Below are 17,543 nucleotides of genomic sequence, written 5' to 3'. Positions count from 1 at the left end.
CAGATACACTGAAGTTTGGAGTTTGGCGCAGTGGTTAACGAATCCGACTAGGAACCATGAGGTTGTGGGTTTGATCCCTGCCCTTGCTCAGTGGGTTAAGGATCCAGCGTTGCTGTGAACTGTGGTATGGGTCACGGATGCGGCTCGGATCCCACGTTGCGGTGGCTCTGGCATAGGCTGGCAGCTGCGACTCAGATTAGACCCCGAGCCTGGGACCTTCCATATGCTGAGGGAGCGGCACAAGAAATGGCAAAAAGACAATAAATAAATAAATAAATAAATAAATAAATAAATAAATAAATAAATAAAAATTAAAAAAAAATACAGATATATTGAAGTTTGTTTATTTATTTATTTATTTATTTTGTCTTTTTAGGGCTGTACCCACAGCATATGGAGGTTCCCAGGCTAGGGGTCTAATCGGAGCTATAGGCACTGGCCTACACCACAGACACAGCAACACGGGATCCGAGCCATGTCTGCGATCTACACTACAGTTCACGGCAACGCCAGATCCTTAACCCACTGAACAAGGCCAGGGATCGAACCTGCGTCCACATGGATGCTAGTCAGATTTGTTTCCGCTGAGCCATGACAAGAACTCCCAGAACATTCTTTCTCATACCAATTCAACAAGAACTTAGCTACAAAATATTGAGTAAAATGCCCTCCTTTTCTGATCCTAATAATAAAAAGCAGAGTCAGGACTAGATAATCTAAATTTTTTCATTTCATTATGCTTCATGAAGACAGGAGTAGGTTCAATAAAGGTAAAAAGAAATTTTAAAGGAATAATGAGAGGGGAGTTCCTATTGAGGCGCAGTGGTTAATGAATCCAATTAGGAACCATGAGGTTGCGGGTTCGATCCCTGCCCTTGCTCAGTGGGTTAAGGATCCGGCGTTGCCGTGAGCTGTGGTGTTGGTTGCAGATCCCGAGTTGCTATGGCTCTGGCATAGGCCGGTGGCTACAGCTCCGATTCCACCACTAGCCTGGGAACTTCCATATGCTGGAGAGAGGCCCAAGAAAATGGCACAAAGAAAAAAAAAAAAAAAAAAAAAAGGAATAATGATAGGAAGGAAAGTTTACTAAACATGAAAATCAATCCTAAGCATGAGGTCTAAATTTCAAATTCTGATTTGAACTCAGATTTTTACCAGTGGAAAATCAGTCAATAGGCACAGTGGTTCCCTTAAAATGACACTGACCTGTTGCCACCAGTGATGCATGCAGCACAAGTTCCTGTTGGCTGCTCATTCTGTTCATAGTAATGAGCATCCACATGGGCTTCAGCGGCTTTTTTCTTCAGGATCTCCCCAAATTTATCTATCCCGATGCATCCAAAAAATGTTGCTGCTTTGTGTGGCTGCTGAATCATCCACTGAAAAACAGGAACATAAGTGATTTTAATGGGTCTGAAAAATGGTACACATAGTTCAGTATTCTGCCATGAAGGGTCACACAAAAGCGTTGCTTTGTTAGCAGGTGTGGCTGTTATACAAGGAACTCCAATCCCGTATCACCACATATGATATGATAACAAATTTGATGTAACAACCACATAAGGTCTTATTATACTGCTTTCAGGGACAGAAAGAGAGTCAAGGGGTTAAGAACTCAGAATCTAAAGTCACACAGACCTTGGGTCAATACTGGCTTGATACAGAAAAATAACAGTGAGTCCAATATAAATAGTAAAGCATTGTCATTAAAAGCCAAGAATCTATATTGAATACGGCCCAGGTTCAAATTTTATCTCTGCCACTAATTAGCTGTATGAGCAAAAGCATGTCATTTAACATTCCTATTCCTCATCTGTAAATGAGGAATAAAATTATAAATACACCTCATAAGGTTGTTGGGGGAAAAATTAAGTAATTTAAGTTAATGTATATGCATTGCTGGGCATGGCACCCAGCACACAGTAAATGATATATGTATTAGCTGGGATTGTCATAAGTATTGTCATACTAGTAGTGATTCATATACATGTTCAACTAGGTTCATGTCTAAGAAGTTATTTTAAAAATTCAGAAATAATCGGTATTAAAATTTTAATTCATTAGTCTCATAAACTTTAATTTCTTCACTATAAATTAATGACAGTGGATTTCTTTTAAAGTGCATACTTCTCACTGATATGTTCTCTTCAAAATTAAGCTCAAATTCCTGAGACTTCTAACATTTGTATTAGTTAGAAAGTCACCATCTATTTTGTTACTAACACTTTTGAGCAAAATATTCAAAAGACATCAGAATCGTGCTATATGCCAAATATTTGGAGTTAAAAAGAAATGCATATATATTTGAGAGTTAAAGGGATGAGGAAAGTAACAAAAGATAACCAACAGAAAATTGTCAGATAAAGATACAGTAACTTTTTGATGATCTACCAATCCAATCCAACTTCTAGGGATTTATCCTGAAGATACATACCCACAAATAAAAAATAATATAAGCATAAGTATTCTGTGAGACATTATTTGTAATGGTAAAATGTTGGAAACAAACTAAATATCCATCCATAGAAGTCTGGTTGAAAAAAATGAGCGGAATACAATCAGTGGAATCCAACACAACAATTTTTAAATGTACAAGGAAAGCTGAAATAGAATAAATACAGGCAATGTGCAATCCTTATTGGATCCTGGATTGAGAATAAAGTCAAACAGCTAAAAAAAGACATTATTAGAATAACTGCTGAAACTGGATATCAGAAACCATTGTTGTATAAATTCTAAATTTCTAAAATATGGGATAAATACTTCAAAATGGTTCAGGACAAATGTATATATTTATATTTATTTATATCAAGAAAGCAAGCCAATGTTGAAATGTTAACAACCAGCAGATCTATATGACAGGTACAGAGAAATTCCTTTTAATATTCTTTCTACATTTCTATAAGTTAGAAAATTTTCAAAACTAAAAGGTGGGCTGAAGATATTTTAACTAAACCAATTATTCTATTTAAAAATAACAATAGTTTTAAATTAACTTATTCAACCTTCGATATTATCAGTTTGTTAAAATTAGTCAATTAAATGAATCAGTTGATATATTAAAATGCATCAACAACCACATCTAATATAGATTTTCAATCCTTTAAACCACACTTAGGTAAATTATAGATTTAACAACAGAAAATACATGTGTGTTGTCCTATAATTTACTTTTATTCATGTAGAAGCATGAAATGATCAACTTTGTTTTAGGTAGTAAAATAAAAAGACAAAGTCATTACCAAATTTTATTATGATTATTTAAAATGCCATTAAAATAATGGGAAACATCAGGGAAAGTGAAGTTATTATAAAGTAATTTAGCCTAATTATAATCAAAGTTCACAAGTTCAAGCTGAAGTCTGAAAAAAGGGCTTATCAACTCACTACAACACTTAAATATGACTTAAAACTCTTCCACAAGCAGGATTTAAATGAATTGAAATGTCTCCATTACAAATCAATACTACTTGAACCTGCAAGGCATAAAATGGACAAGTAATAGAACACTGTGGCTACCTCTGATATCACCATACTGACAAAATACAAGAACTTTAACTCTTGGATCAGTGCTTTTCACTTAAAAGTTAGTCAACCTAAAATGAGAGCATAGTAAGCCAAAGCAGACATACAATGAAAGAAATAGAAGCCATGTTCACTGTTTCAAAGTACTTAGAGATCTAGCTAAGTCAAGATGTTACAATCAAGAAAGTTGAAACAGATTAAAAATATCAAATTTTTAAAAGTTTATAAATTAAAAATCTAGTATACCTCTAACTACATCTCAAACACAATTTGTTGCCAACACCTAACTAATGTTTCCTAACCTTCTGACATCCAATCAGTGAGCATTTAATATATGTACACTAGAGAGTAAAATGATGAACATGACAGTGTTCTTAATACAAAGTCACAATCTTACATTTTTCTGATTCTCCAGAATAGAGATTCAACCTTGTTCATAACCTGACTGTGCTCCTTTTTGTAGGTCAAACTGCCCAGCTTTTCTTTGTTTACATAAGTACAGTACATCCTTAAACACCTATCTTTAACTCTAGCCCTGAGGGAGTAGTAGGGTCCAAATTACCCTTGTTCTGTGAATAACTAAAAACAAAACCCAAAGGGAACAACCACAGAATTTTCAGATGTTGGAAAACAGGCAGAGCTGAACTGTAATCTCTGACAGAAAGACACAAGGTGAGCCCTGACATCATGTGGGCTCTCTGCCAGGAGGCAATTTCCAGACTATGGTAACAGGAGGAAGAAGCCAAACAGAGCCTGGCATTCACACTGAGATGAGGGGACAGAGATAAGTGTTCAAGGAGAGTCAGGAGACTAGAAATAGTGAAAAAGAGTTTTAGAGAGGAACAAGCTAAAATTCACATAGAGTAACTCTTGGGGCTTTTGGCTGGGGTCCAATCTGTACATGCTTAAGGATTCTACATCAATACATAAAAATCGAATATGAGTCTATATACCATCAAGGAGCAGTTGAAAATTAAAATTAAGAAAATAATGTCACCCAGAATAATATTAAAAATGTAACACATTGGGACAAATTTAAGACAACAAGTGCAAGACCTATATATCGAACACTATATAAGTTTGCTGTGTGTGGGGGGGGAACACATATAAATGGAGATCTTTATACTATGTGTGTGAATTCAAACAACTCAGTATTCTGAAAAGAACAATTCTCCTCAAATTGATTCATAGAGTCATTACAGCCCCTAGTCAAAATCTGATTTTTGAGGACATCAACAAACTGATTGGTAAAAGGAGAAGTAATTAGAATAGCTGAAGGTTGGAAGAGATGTCAGTGTGACAGCAACCAACATTCAAATATAAAATGTGGGAGTTCCCATTGTGGCTCGGTGGAAACAAATATGACTACCATCCATGAGGACACAGGTTATATCCTGGGCCTCGCTCAATGTGGTAAGGATATGGTGTTGCCATGAGCTGTGGTATATGTTCAGATCTGGCATTGCTGTGGCTGTGGTGTAGGCCAGCAGCTACAGCTTTGATTCGACCCCTAGCCTGGGAACCTCCATATGCCGCGGAGGTTGGTCTTTTTTTACAGGTCATGTTATCATAGGTCATATTATTCATATATGGATAATATGACCTATGATCTTATAAGGATGTTTTAATAGTTAGAAATAGACTAACAAGACGTATACTTCAATTCAGTAAATGATGCCTGTTTTGGTTGTTTCACTTTTATATAGCGAATGAAAGGGTTCGCCCTATACTTTAAGTAACTAAACCTAATTGGAGAACTAGAAAACCATTATTGTTAACTTTAAATAAATATATGAATTAGCTGAATTCAATTTTAAAAGCAATATTAAAGGTACAATGATACCAGAAAACACCCAGGAGGGAGAGTAATTGCAGCTGGATCAGAAAAGGCTTCCAGAGATGGGTAACATTATCAACTAGTCTTTGAAGGATGGGTATAATTTTCAAAATTGCCCATGAAGTGCAAACAAAGTAGAAGCATAGAGCACGTGCCTCCTTTAGGGTGTTAGGGATTTTATCATGGTGTCCTTAAGGCAAAAGAAATTCTATTTATTGAGTAGTTAGGTCCAAACAACTGAAGTATTTATTTTATAACAATTTAGCACTGGTCCAGCACTACAAAATTCTCAAATCTTGGAATCAGATTGGTTATCACCACTCTCATTTCCTGTCTCATATCCTAATATGATATGTCAAAACATTTGATACCACCAAAAGGAATATAACAATCTAATGTTACAATGAAATATCTGAAGCTAGCCATTCATGCTGGATCTGATAGATATCACCGTTTCCTGAGAAAATTTAAAATATCCTATGGACCCAAAGCAGTCTTTGCCAAAGGGACCTTAACACACAGTTTGGGAAATAAAATAAGTACAGTGTTAAAAAAATGTGAAAGAGAATTAAAGACTTAGTAAATATTTGTCAATTAGGAGTATAATGACAGAGCATTACAGGTGAGAGAAGAGAATGATGGGAAAGTAGATCTAGAACAGATCATCAAATACTACTTTAAGAAGTTTAGGTGGGAGATAGCTCAACAGGTTAAGGATCTGGCATTGTCACTGTAGTGGCTTGGGTTGCCGCTGTGGCACATGGTCAGTCACTGGTCCAGGAACTTCCACATGCCACAGGCAAATGCCGCTCCCCCCGAAAGATGTTTAGGTGGCATTCTCTAGGTAGAAAGGTGCACAGGAGGATTGTTGAGCAAAGGAGTGAGATGATTAACAGATGATACTTCATTAAGGTAAGAAACCAGGATGAGAATTTATAACCAAATTTAAATAGGGGGTGAATAAATGACATACTAGCTTCATATCAAGAGTCTTTAACCACATAGAGAAAGATTTCTATTAATATCAATTTTACTTTCCAGATGAATTTCTTCTTTGTCACCTAAACACAATATTTTGGCCAATATAACTGATAATGATGCTCAAGAGCCAGTCACTTTTAAAATAATGCTGTATCTTAAAAAATTCTATTAACGATAGAAAGATGAAGAATGACAGGTAGATACTAAAATTCTTGCAAGATAAGAAATTTTATATGAGAAAATCATGAGGCATTTTGAGAAAACTGAAAGAAATTAAATGTCAAAAGTGGGCAATAACTGCAACAAGCAGATTACTAAAAGATGATGAGGAAATCAAATTGAAGTAGTTGGTTAGGAAAACAGCATACATCACAAAGCTTAAAGGATTAAGTCTCTCAGATGATTGCAATGCTATCAAGTAAGTCAGGGTGAAACGGAAAATTTTCATAAATATTATTAAGAATCCATTCTTCCTCAACAACTAGTATGTTATCCTGCCAAAACTGCTCCATTTCCCCCTGCTGGCAATCATCCTATTAATAAAAATTGATTCCCAATAAACCTATTATTCCAACAATAGTTTTTTGTTAATTTTCTTTTTAAATACTTGTTAACATCTATTTCTCAGAAAAGATTTTGGGAAACTTTGGCCTACTAGGAAAAAAAAAACCAAACACATTAACTTTAGACTCAGATATATACAAGCTTATCTAGTCCTGTGAAGGTAAATCATATACTCTATGAGAAATTTAATTTCTTGCAGAAGTATTGTAGGAATTGAAGGAGATCATAGAAGCAAAGTACATAAAGCAGTGCTTATCAAATATTGATGATGATGATAATAACAAGGGACTGAGTGAGATATCATAATAATTCAACTCATTCCATAAATATTTCTTGATCACCTACCACCTGCTGGACATTGTTATAGTGAATAATGTATAAAGAAACATTTTTGTATCTTCTTTGCAGGCTTCTTTTCTTCTGCCACCCTGAGTGTTCCCCAGCCTGGATTCAAGAGATTAACTGCTCTTTTCACCCGATCCAATTTTATATACATGGATATATATGAAGAGTGAGGGTGAGAAAGAAAGAGACTGTTATTGCAGCACATGGGAATAGCACTTACATTAGACTTTGGAGAGTGACAAAAGAAGATCACCTAAGGGAAAGAGAAGAAACTGTGTCCAAGCTGAATCTGTAGGCACTAAGAACATGGTGGGTTTTGGATGGGACAGTTATTTCAGTGGGAGAAGAATGACAAAGAGGCTCAGAATCAAGAAAGGGAGTAATGTAATTAAAAAATAAAAAATAAATTCAGCATTCCAAAAATGATTTTGATACATTTACAAATGCAATGAATGAAGATAAATAAGAAAAGGGCTTAGTATCAAAATGCTTATAACCTTTTCTTTAAATTCATCTTTGAAAGATACAATCTGGAGTTCCTGTCATGGCGCAGTGGAAACGAATCCAACTAAGAACCATGAGGTTGGGGGTTCAATCCTTGGCCTTGCTCAGGGGGTTAAGGATCTCGCATTGCCATGAGCTGTGGCATAGCTTGCAGACATGGCTCGGATCTGGCGTTGCTGTAGTTCCGCTGTTGGCGGGCAGCAACAGCTCCAATTAGAGCCCTAGCCCGGGAACCTCCATATGCCGCAGGTGTGGCCCTAGAGAGACAAAAAAAAAAAAAAAAAAAAAAAAGGAAAGATATGGTCTTTTCTAAAACATACCAAAAATGCAACCTGGATATAGTCCACTTGGATATATCATTCATAATATAACCATAAGTCCAGGCTAAAGGTTCAGCAGAAAATAAGGCATAAGGTTGGCAGAAAATAATCTTTAACTATTTTTTTTTTCTTTTTAAGGCTGCACCTGCAGCATATGGAAGTTCCCATGCTAGTGGTAGAATCAGAGCTGCAGCTGCAGGCCTACACCACATCCAAGCCGCCATCTGTGACCTACGCCACAGCTTGCAGCAATGCCAGATCCTTAGTGAGGATCACCCACCTAGAGAGGCCAGGATCAAATCTGCATCCTCACAGATTATGTTGGGTCCTTAACCTGCTAACCCACAAGGGGAATTTCAAATTTTAACGGATTCTTATAATTACTACTATTGTAATTATTACATGGATACCAATAATGTTATTGTTCTTTCTAAGGCAAATTGTTAAATATTTAGGAAGGAGTCTAAATTTTATTTTCTAAGGAGATTTGTGGTCTATCCAAGATCCATAGGCCCCTATCATGGCAAGGCATTTGTGAGAGGAAATGGGTAATTTGTGAGCTCCCTGAAATGGAAGGGAATTTTGATGTATTTTTCAGAGAGGATTCACAAATTTCATCAGATTGCTAAAAGGAACTAGGCCACCCACACTAGAAAGGAGGGAAAGGGAGGAGGAAAGCTGGAGGGGGAACACAGCTATAGCTAGGGAGAACACCTTTTTCTTTTTAAGCAGAAGTGTATCAGGGTTATAAAGGATTGCACCAAGTTAGCCAAGAAAACCTATGATCCAAAGCTATTTGTCCAATTTTTAAAACATTGCTATGTTTTTTAAACAATGTACATTACCTAAAATTGTTACTTGATTTCCTTAGATATCAAAAATAAGTAGCCTAGATTTATTTCCAAGTCTCCAAATTTAGATGATAAAAAAAAAAAAAACAGCACCTGAATATGGTGCAATAGTATGCTTCAGGTTTTTATTTAATCTGACTTTCACCAGAAGCCTTTAAGCAACAAGATTTCTATTATGGGAGAGCATATATTCTATTTCTATATTCTTCCAAGATTTTAAAAATCATGACTACTTTTACTTTTAGTTTCTTGCCATGCACAATTAGCCTTACTTTTTAGGGTGAAATAAAGAGATCTCCTAAGGGTACACTAGACCTTAAAAAACAAACAAACCCAAAAAAGAAAACAAAAACAAATAACTTCTGGAAAATATTTTCAAAAACAGAATTCAATATAGCATTTCCCAGATATGAAGCGAAATTGTGAAATTCCCTTACATAGTGAAACGATGTTGTAAACATGTATGGCAATATGCTGAGGGGATTTAGCTTTTTTTTCTTTTGTCTTTTCAGGGTCGCACGCATGGCATACGGAGGTTCCCAGGCTAGGGGTTGAATCAGAGCTGTAGCTGCCAGCCTACACCACAGCCATAGCAACGCCAGATCAGAGCCACGTCTGCGACCTACACCATAGCTCATGGCAACGCCGGATCCTTAATCCACTGAGCAAGGTCAGGGATTGAACCCGCAACCTCATGGTTCCTAGTCGGATTCATTTACACTGCACCAGGATGGGAACTCCTGCGAGGGTTTAGGACACACTACTCCTAATTATGGCATACTGGCTGAAGGAGTGTGAGAAAATTGCTGAACCGGGAAGGTCACTCTGACCGCCCCTCTCCTTCTGCCCTGAAATAGGACATAAAATCCTCATGTGAGAGCTGTCCTCCTCGCATTCAGAGGAAAAGATCAGCTTTATCTCCAAAATAGGGACGCTGAGAAGAATCCTAACAAAATCTTACTACGTTTCCCCCAGTTAACACTTGCCTCATACTTTCTGACCTATCATATTTCTCTAAAATTTCCCTTACTTCATCAAATCTAGCATAAAAATACTCAGGTCAAACTGTTCCTTTGGGTCTCCATTTCCGTAAGAAGCCTCCCATGTCACATAAAACCTTTATTAAATAAATGTGTATGTTTTCTTTAATTTTCAGACCCAGCCAGGGACACTAAGAAAGTAGAGGAAATCTTTTTCCTCCCCTATGATTCTCAAGAAACTTCAAATTAAAGAAGATGGTAACAATGGCTGCTCTAGTTTAAAGGAAATTTTGTTTCTCTATATATTTACCATAACTTAAAAATAATTTCTAAAATCACTGTAACTTTCCCCATATAATCCAAATACTTTCCATGAACATCTTATGAAAAATTGCACTAAAAACCAAATATAAAACCAAAGCTTCAGATAAAAAACACTACAATTAACCAAAGATGAGTTAGAAACAACATAATTAAGAACTAAACTAGTAAGTACTTACTTTAGGTTGGTAAAGTTAATATGCTAATCCTTTACCTGCAATGTTATCTCAACTAATCTGAGCCACCAAACAGGATGAGAATACTTACTATTCCAATTTCACAGATGAGGAAAGTAGGTCAGCAGCCTGCTCAAGTCTGTATAAGTTTAGAAGGTATACTCTCAATCACTACTCTAGACTTGAGGAAATAAAGGGAAGTAAAGAAAGTACCATCAGATCTCAGATGTACAGCTAGCCTGAAAAAAGAGTAATAACCACGTGACCTTGTGTAAGTAACTTAATCTCTCCAGCTATCATTGTTTTCAATTGAAAAGTCAGGAAATTATGGTGATTTTCTAAGAGATATGTCACTTCAAGCTTAAAAAAAAAAAAAAAAATCCAAAAACCCCCCCAAAACCAGAATGTACCATATACAAAAAAGAAAAAAAAAAATCACAATAGACTTCTGTAGTGGCCAATTAAAACCTGGACAGAGAGATGAGGAGAATAAAAAACCTGTAGAGAAAAATCACAGTGGATCTTTAAAGGTAAAAATGTCACTCAGATGCATTCACTCAGAAATTCTACAAAATCCACAGAGAAATATGCCAGCTAATAACCAAAGAGCAAGAGAAGAACTGAGAAAAATCCTTTTCCTTTCCTATTTCTAGCATGCACGTTATAAAAAGAAAAATCCCTCAAGGCAGTAAACATCTGCCCATCAACACTTATCAGAAGCAACATCAAAAACATAAGGCAAAGGTCAAGTCAAAGTTTATTGACAATGATGAACTATGACAGCTTCTATTAAATTACCCCTTCCTTCAAGGTGTATGTGATCAAAGCAGCAAAGATATTTTCACTCAGTCACATAACAAGCTATTTGTTGAGATTGAAACATCTGGTCAATATCTCCTAACACTGCAATTTCATGCACAGTTAGCATTAGGGCACACTTCTTCTCCTCTTCTTACAGGGTCCATAAGGGTGGCACATATGGCTGATCATTTCATTCAAAAAGGATTCAATTCAAGGCATTACACACAATCGTCTGTGCTTTATGGTGTTTTAAGTCTACCTGCCATCGTTTTCCATCATCATTGCTCACTGCTGTTCTCTTCGACTATAAAAGCCTGCAAATATGACAGAGCACTTAAAGCTTAACAGCTTTCCTCCACTGGAGTTAGAAAGCATTTAAGGCAAGGGAATCTATAAAGTGGCAGGTCATTTTCTATTGTCAAAAACTTCCAATACATTAAACTATTTACCATTTAAGCAAAGATCCAGTACAGATTAGAAAAGTAATTTTTAATGTCAAATCAAATGCTTAACTTTCTGCATGACAGATCTATGAGAGGTATATTCTTTTGGTATAATTTTATGTCACAATAAATGACTTTAAAATAGTATTATAGGAACATTTAAAAATTAATTTAAACAGGGTATTTCAGAGTTTTTTTAACTTGACAAAGAGCAATGCTATACTAAGAGAATAGAGATGCTACAATTTTATCAGTTCCATATGCTGAAAATTTTCCACTTGAAATTCATGCATTTGTTGTCATGGTAACAGGGACCTTTCTTAAACACTTAGAGTAGTAAACTTGAACTCACACCATAGATTTCTCTTTTTTTCCCTTCTTCCTTTAGGATAATAGCTTCAAGGGAAAAATGCAGTGGGGGTAGGGGACATCTTTAAAGCTACTGTTCCACATTTCCTTTGACACATCTCTGTAACAGGTAATATAACTATATTACTATAGTTATCTTCTGAAACATAAGGATTTGCTTGGGTGTTAATAATGAAATGAATTTCAATGGGAAATTTTTCTTTTAGTGATGAAGAATCACGTATGATCATCTTCCAACTAGCAATATGCAATGGCTGATTAAGAAGCTGAGTATCAAAATAACAAGACTGACTGAAAATCTAAGTTAGTTATAATGGCTACCCTGGCATATAAAGTATAGGTGGCTTTATATGCCACCTATAAGTATAGGTGGCTACTCTGACATATAAAGTAAATATGCTGTTTATTCATTTGTTCATTAATTTAGTCACTTGATCCAATCTAAAACCACCTACTGAATAATTCTATGGGCCAGATACCAGGGTAGCACTGTAATGCAAAGATGAATAAGACATGGTCCCTGTCTCATGGAGATCCCAAACAAAACAAACAAAGAAAAAAACAAACAAAAAAAAAACCCAAACAAATACAAAGCAAAAAGTAAAAACATTAAACAAAGAAATAAAATGATTATAAGTAATGCCATGAAGGGAAAAAATGGCTAAAAACAATGGGGTGAGAGAGAAATGCATGGAAACAGTCTACTTTAAAAAGGCCTGTCTAAGAAACCTTAAGTCAAAAAGTAAAATATGCAAAATAAGCTAAACAGGCAAAAAAAGGAGTTTGCGAGTTGGGGACTTCCAAATGGAAAGAGGAGCAAATACAAAGCTTCAAAAGATAAGGAAGAGATTGGCATATACTCAAAAAAATTGAAAAAAAAAATGTCATAGTAGCTATGTTTTGACAAATACGTAGGTTCCAGATTATGGACACCTTAGTGGCTATGGTAAGGAGAATAAATTTTATGTAGGGTGCAACAAAACACCAGCAAAAGGTTTTAAACAACAGAGACAAATTATTAAATTGAAATGAGGATCAATTTTGCTATTGTATATAAAATAATCTTTATCCTGAACATAAACAGAGAGGCAATAAAGAAATGAGTTAGGAGGGTATTACTCACACCCCACCTCCAATCCTCTGGAAAAACTTATTGGTTGGTTTGATCCAGATTTTAACTACTTTTTTCCCCAACAACTTTCATTAATTCCACTGCTACCACCCATCTACATTACCATAATCTCTTGTCTGGATTGTCGAAAGAGTTTCCTAACCTCCTTGCCTCCGATCTTGGCATTTTCCCTTTAAAACATAAATCAGCAAAAGTCATTCCTTTGCTCAAAACCCTGCAATGCTCTCCAGATGGTAAGAAGCAAAAACGCTTATATTAGTCTATGAGGCTCTATAGAGTCAAGACACTCTTCTTTACTTCCTGCTGCCTCTCTAACCTTATCTCCTGCTACTCCTCATATCCTGCTCCAACCACACTCTTTGCAGGCTTTTGAAACAGGTCAAGCATGCTCTCCCGTAGCAATTGCTGACCTCTACTACATCTACCTCTACTGGACTTCCCCTGAGAGCCAGACAGCTGTTCTTACATCTCAAGAGTCTATACTCAGATTTTACCTTTTCAACAAAACTATTCCATACACTCTATGTAATATTGTAAAATGCTCCTTTTGTTCTAACATTTGCAATGCCATACTCTTCTACCTTTTATCTCTCTCTCTCTCTCTCTCTCTTTTTTTTTTTTTTGTCTTTTTGCCATTTCTGGGGCTGCTCCCGCAGCATATGGAGGTTCCCAGGCTAGGGGTCGAATCAGAGCTCTAGCCGCCAGCCTACGCCAGAGCCACAGCAACGCGGGATCCGAGCTGCATCTGCAACCTACACCACAGCTCACGGCAACGCGGGATTGTTAACCCACTGAGCAAGGCCAGGGATCGAACGCGCAACCTCATGGTTCCTAGTTGGATTTGTTAACCACTGAGCCACGACAGGAATTCCTATCTCTATTCTTTATCACCTTCTACTTTGCTTATGTAAAATTTAATAAACAGAAAACTTAATTAAAATAGAGTCTGGAGGCCGGTAGGATGAGCTCTCCTCCACTCAGATAACAGAGCCCAACAGGAAGAAGACTGTTTTCTTCCTTAGCAAAAGCTCAGCCAATGAGAGGCTGTCAACATTCCATCCTTCAACAAAAAGCCACTAACTTTGACCTCTCAGTTCCTCCAACGTACTCTTCCTTTACTATAGCCCTCTCCAACTTCTTTTTCAACTCTTTAAAAGTCATTCCCTCTTTACAGTGCAGGGACAAGGTGGTAGACCTCAGCTGCAATTCTTTGTTGATCCTGAATAAACTCCTTTTTGTAGAAAAATATCTAATTTAGATCAACACTTACATATTACATTATTATTGTAATTGTATTTTATTGCATTTCTCCCCTCCACCAAAATATGAGCTACAGGAAGGTAAGAATATTTGTTTTACTCATTAATGCATTCCTAGCATTTGACACAAAATAGATACCTAGCAGGTATTCAATTAATTGTATCTAATGAGCAGATCAATATATACCAAAAATTTAACTTGATATCATTGCATATTACTAAAACAACGTATTTGTTTACCGTACAAGAATAAAACAGAATAAAACAGTACTTTAAAAATAATAGCTACTAATACTGAAGGATACAAGTTTTTACTGTCATTAACAGTGTATAGTCAGTAAAATAATATTCTAAAATTAAACAAAGCATTAAAAATATTGAAAGGTGATGGAGTTACCAGGTGGCCTAGGGTAACAAGGCAGCATTGTCACTGCTGTGGCGTGGGTTCAATCTCTGAACCCAGAACTTCCACATGCCATGGGTATGACCAAAAAAATATACATATATATATATTTTGAAAGGTGAAAATATGTATGTCACAATCTGAAAAAGGGAAATTCATAGAAATAGTAAAGAAAGTTTGATAAGACTTTCATGTGCTTTAAAAACCTTCTCAAATATTAATAATAATCTATTATAAAAATAATAAAGAGATGTACAACACGATGACTATAGTTACCATTTCTAAATGAAATATATGAAAGTTAAGAGAGAAATTCAAACAGTTCTCATCACAAGAATTGTTTCTGTTTTCTGGTTTTCCATTTCTTTTTATTGTACCTATATAAGGCAATGGATATTCACTAAATTCACTGTGGTAATAATTTCATCACATAAACTAATAACTGAAATTTTTAATATCCCTAAGTCAGACTTCTATACTGTACACCTGAAACTCAAACTCTGATAGAGGTCAATCATAATATAATAAAACTGGAAAAAATATTAAAACAAACCAAAAAAGGGGGAAAATTCTATCTATAATGGGGGCAAGAAAAAAACCAAACTTGTACTCACTGATTAACCTGAGTATCGCTAAAACTGGAACAACCAGATATAATGGATTACCAAGGAGATACAATAGAAATTATAGAAGAGCACTTTTAAGATACTTGCTTGAAGGAACAAATCTGTATCCAACTAAAACTTTAGACCTAACAACAGAGAAATATATAAATATGAAGCAATGGACCAAATCCAGAAAGTGAGACAGTCTATACAGTAAAAATAACCCAGTTGCTCTTTACAGAAAAAAAAAATTCAATGACTCTTTAAAAAAAAAGCAGGATAACTGCTAAGTACAAGATATGTTATAAATACAGTGTTTAAATTATTGCTTAGATTCTGATTCAAATAAACCTATCACGAATAGATTTTTAATGATTACTAAAATTTGAATCTGAATTAGATATTAAATAACATTGAGAAATTAACATTTTAAGGAGTTCCCGTCATGGCTCAGTGGCTAACGAATCTGACTAGGAACCATGAGGTTGCAGGTTTGATTCCTGGCCTCGCTCAGTGGATTAAGGAACCGGCATTGCCGTGAGCTGTGGTGTAGGTCACAGATGTGGCTCGGATCCCATGTTGCTGTGGCTGTGGTATAGGAAGGCAGCTACAGCTCCGATTCGACCCCAAGCCTGGGAATCTCCATATGCCATGGGAGCGGCTCTTAAAAAGGCAAAAAGACAAAAAAGAAAAAGAAAAATTAGTATTTTAAAGTATAGTATGGTATTATTGTTTTTAAAAGTGCCATTCTTGGAGAGAGAAACTGAAGGATTTATAAAACGACAAGAAACTTAGGATTTGCTTTATAGGAGAAAGATAAAACAAGTCTGGTAAAATACCAATAATCACTGAAGATACATAATGGGTACATGGGGATCATTATACTCTTCTCTCTACTTCTGTGTAGGTTTGAATTTTTTCTATAATAAAAATGTTAGAAATATAAATATGTACACAAAATGGGAAATCAAAATGACAATCTTGAAGTAGGACAAAAAAGACATTTACTCTAAAAAATTTTATTATACAAACATTATTTCTCCGCAACGAACTTGTATATCTCAGTGTTATATTTTGAAAATATTGGTATGGTCCTTAAATTTACTTGAGAGGATAACAGGAAAGTACACTCTGAAAAAGATAAGTAATAATAATGGGGAGAGGGGAGGATTTACTACCAGGTATTAAAATGTATTATTTGGCAACTGTAATTGGAACCATTTGGTACTGACACAGAAAAACAAACAAACAAACAAACAAAAAAACAATGCAGGAGAGAAAGATTTCAAACACAGACTCATGTACCAATGGCAACACAGTAAGTATACATATGACATTTCACTGAGTTGGGAAAGAAGTATTCAGTACACTGAGCTAGGATAAGTATATAGCCTTTGGGGGGTTGGTATAACTATATCCCCTCATACTTTAACCAAAAAGTATAAAAAATAAAATCAGGAAGATAGAAAATTCAGGTACTTAAGAGATAATTTTACTACAAAGACAGATTTTCTAATTATGGCATGAACGCCTAGTACTACAAAGGAAAAAACTGCTACCTTGACTAGATATAAATGTAAGATCATTACACAGAAGAAAAGAAATGCATGCGGGAGTTCCCGTCGTGGCGCAGTGGTTAACAAATCCGACTAGGAACCATGAGGTTGCGGGTTCGATCCCTGCCCTTGCTCAGTGGGTTAACAATCCGGCGTTGCCGTGAGCTGCGGTGTAGGTTGCAGACGCGGCTCGGATCCCCAGTTGTTGTGGCTCTGGCGTAGGCCGGTGGCTACAGCTCCGATCCAACCCCTAGCCTGGGAACCTCCATATGCCGCGGGAGCGGCCCAAGAAATAGCAACAACAACAACAACAACAACAACAAAAAGACAAAAGACAAAAAAAAAAAAAAAAAAAAAAAAAAAAAGAAATGCATGCATGTGACAGGGGGTGGGGAGAGGTCAATATCCTTAATATTTCAAAGCACTCTCAAAAATCAGTAAGAAAAAATATACAAAAAATATAGTGTGATGCACATATACATGGGCAATAATTAGATATACATTTAATAGAGGTATAGAATACAAGCATTTAAAATATGAGGAGGGAGCACACAGTAAGAATCAGCAGCGC

The 17,543-nt window shown here is 35.9% G+C and overlaps 1 protein-coding gene across 10 annotated transcripts in view; it reads right to left on the bottom strand.

Moving 5' to 3' along the window:
- Positions 1–17,543, bottom strand: part of ADK (adenosine kinase) — a 481,834-nt gene that overhangs the window by 245,750 nt on the left and 218,541 nt on the right. For 9 of the 10 annotated variants that reach the window (XR_014828152.1, XR_014828151.1, XR_014828153.1 and 6 more), the window contains exon 5: positions 1,207–1,379. Coding sequence is in view for 4 of the 10 variants with exons in the window: in XM_084997382.1 (XP_084853508.1) it covers positions 1,207–1,379 (173 nt within the window). In the remaining 6 variants the exon portion in view is untranslated. Of the gene's footprint in view, positions 1–1,206; positions 1,380–10,495; positions 10,624–17,543 lie in introns of those variants that run through there. The other variant, XM_084997383.1, reaches the window with a different exon arrangement.

This window comes from Sus scrofa, chromosome 14 (genome assembly GCF_054392235.1).
Source record: "Sus scrofa isolate SSC_HxYL_T2T_F1_AM1 chromosome 14, Sscrofa_HxYL_maternal_Yorkshire_Landrace_v2.0, whole genome shotgun sequence".
Taxonomy (NCBI): Eukaryota; Metazoa; Chordata; class Mammalia; order Artiodactyla; family Suidae; genus Sus; species Sus scrofa.
This window is presented reverse-complemented; position numbering and strand designations above follow the sequence as displayed.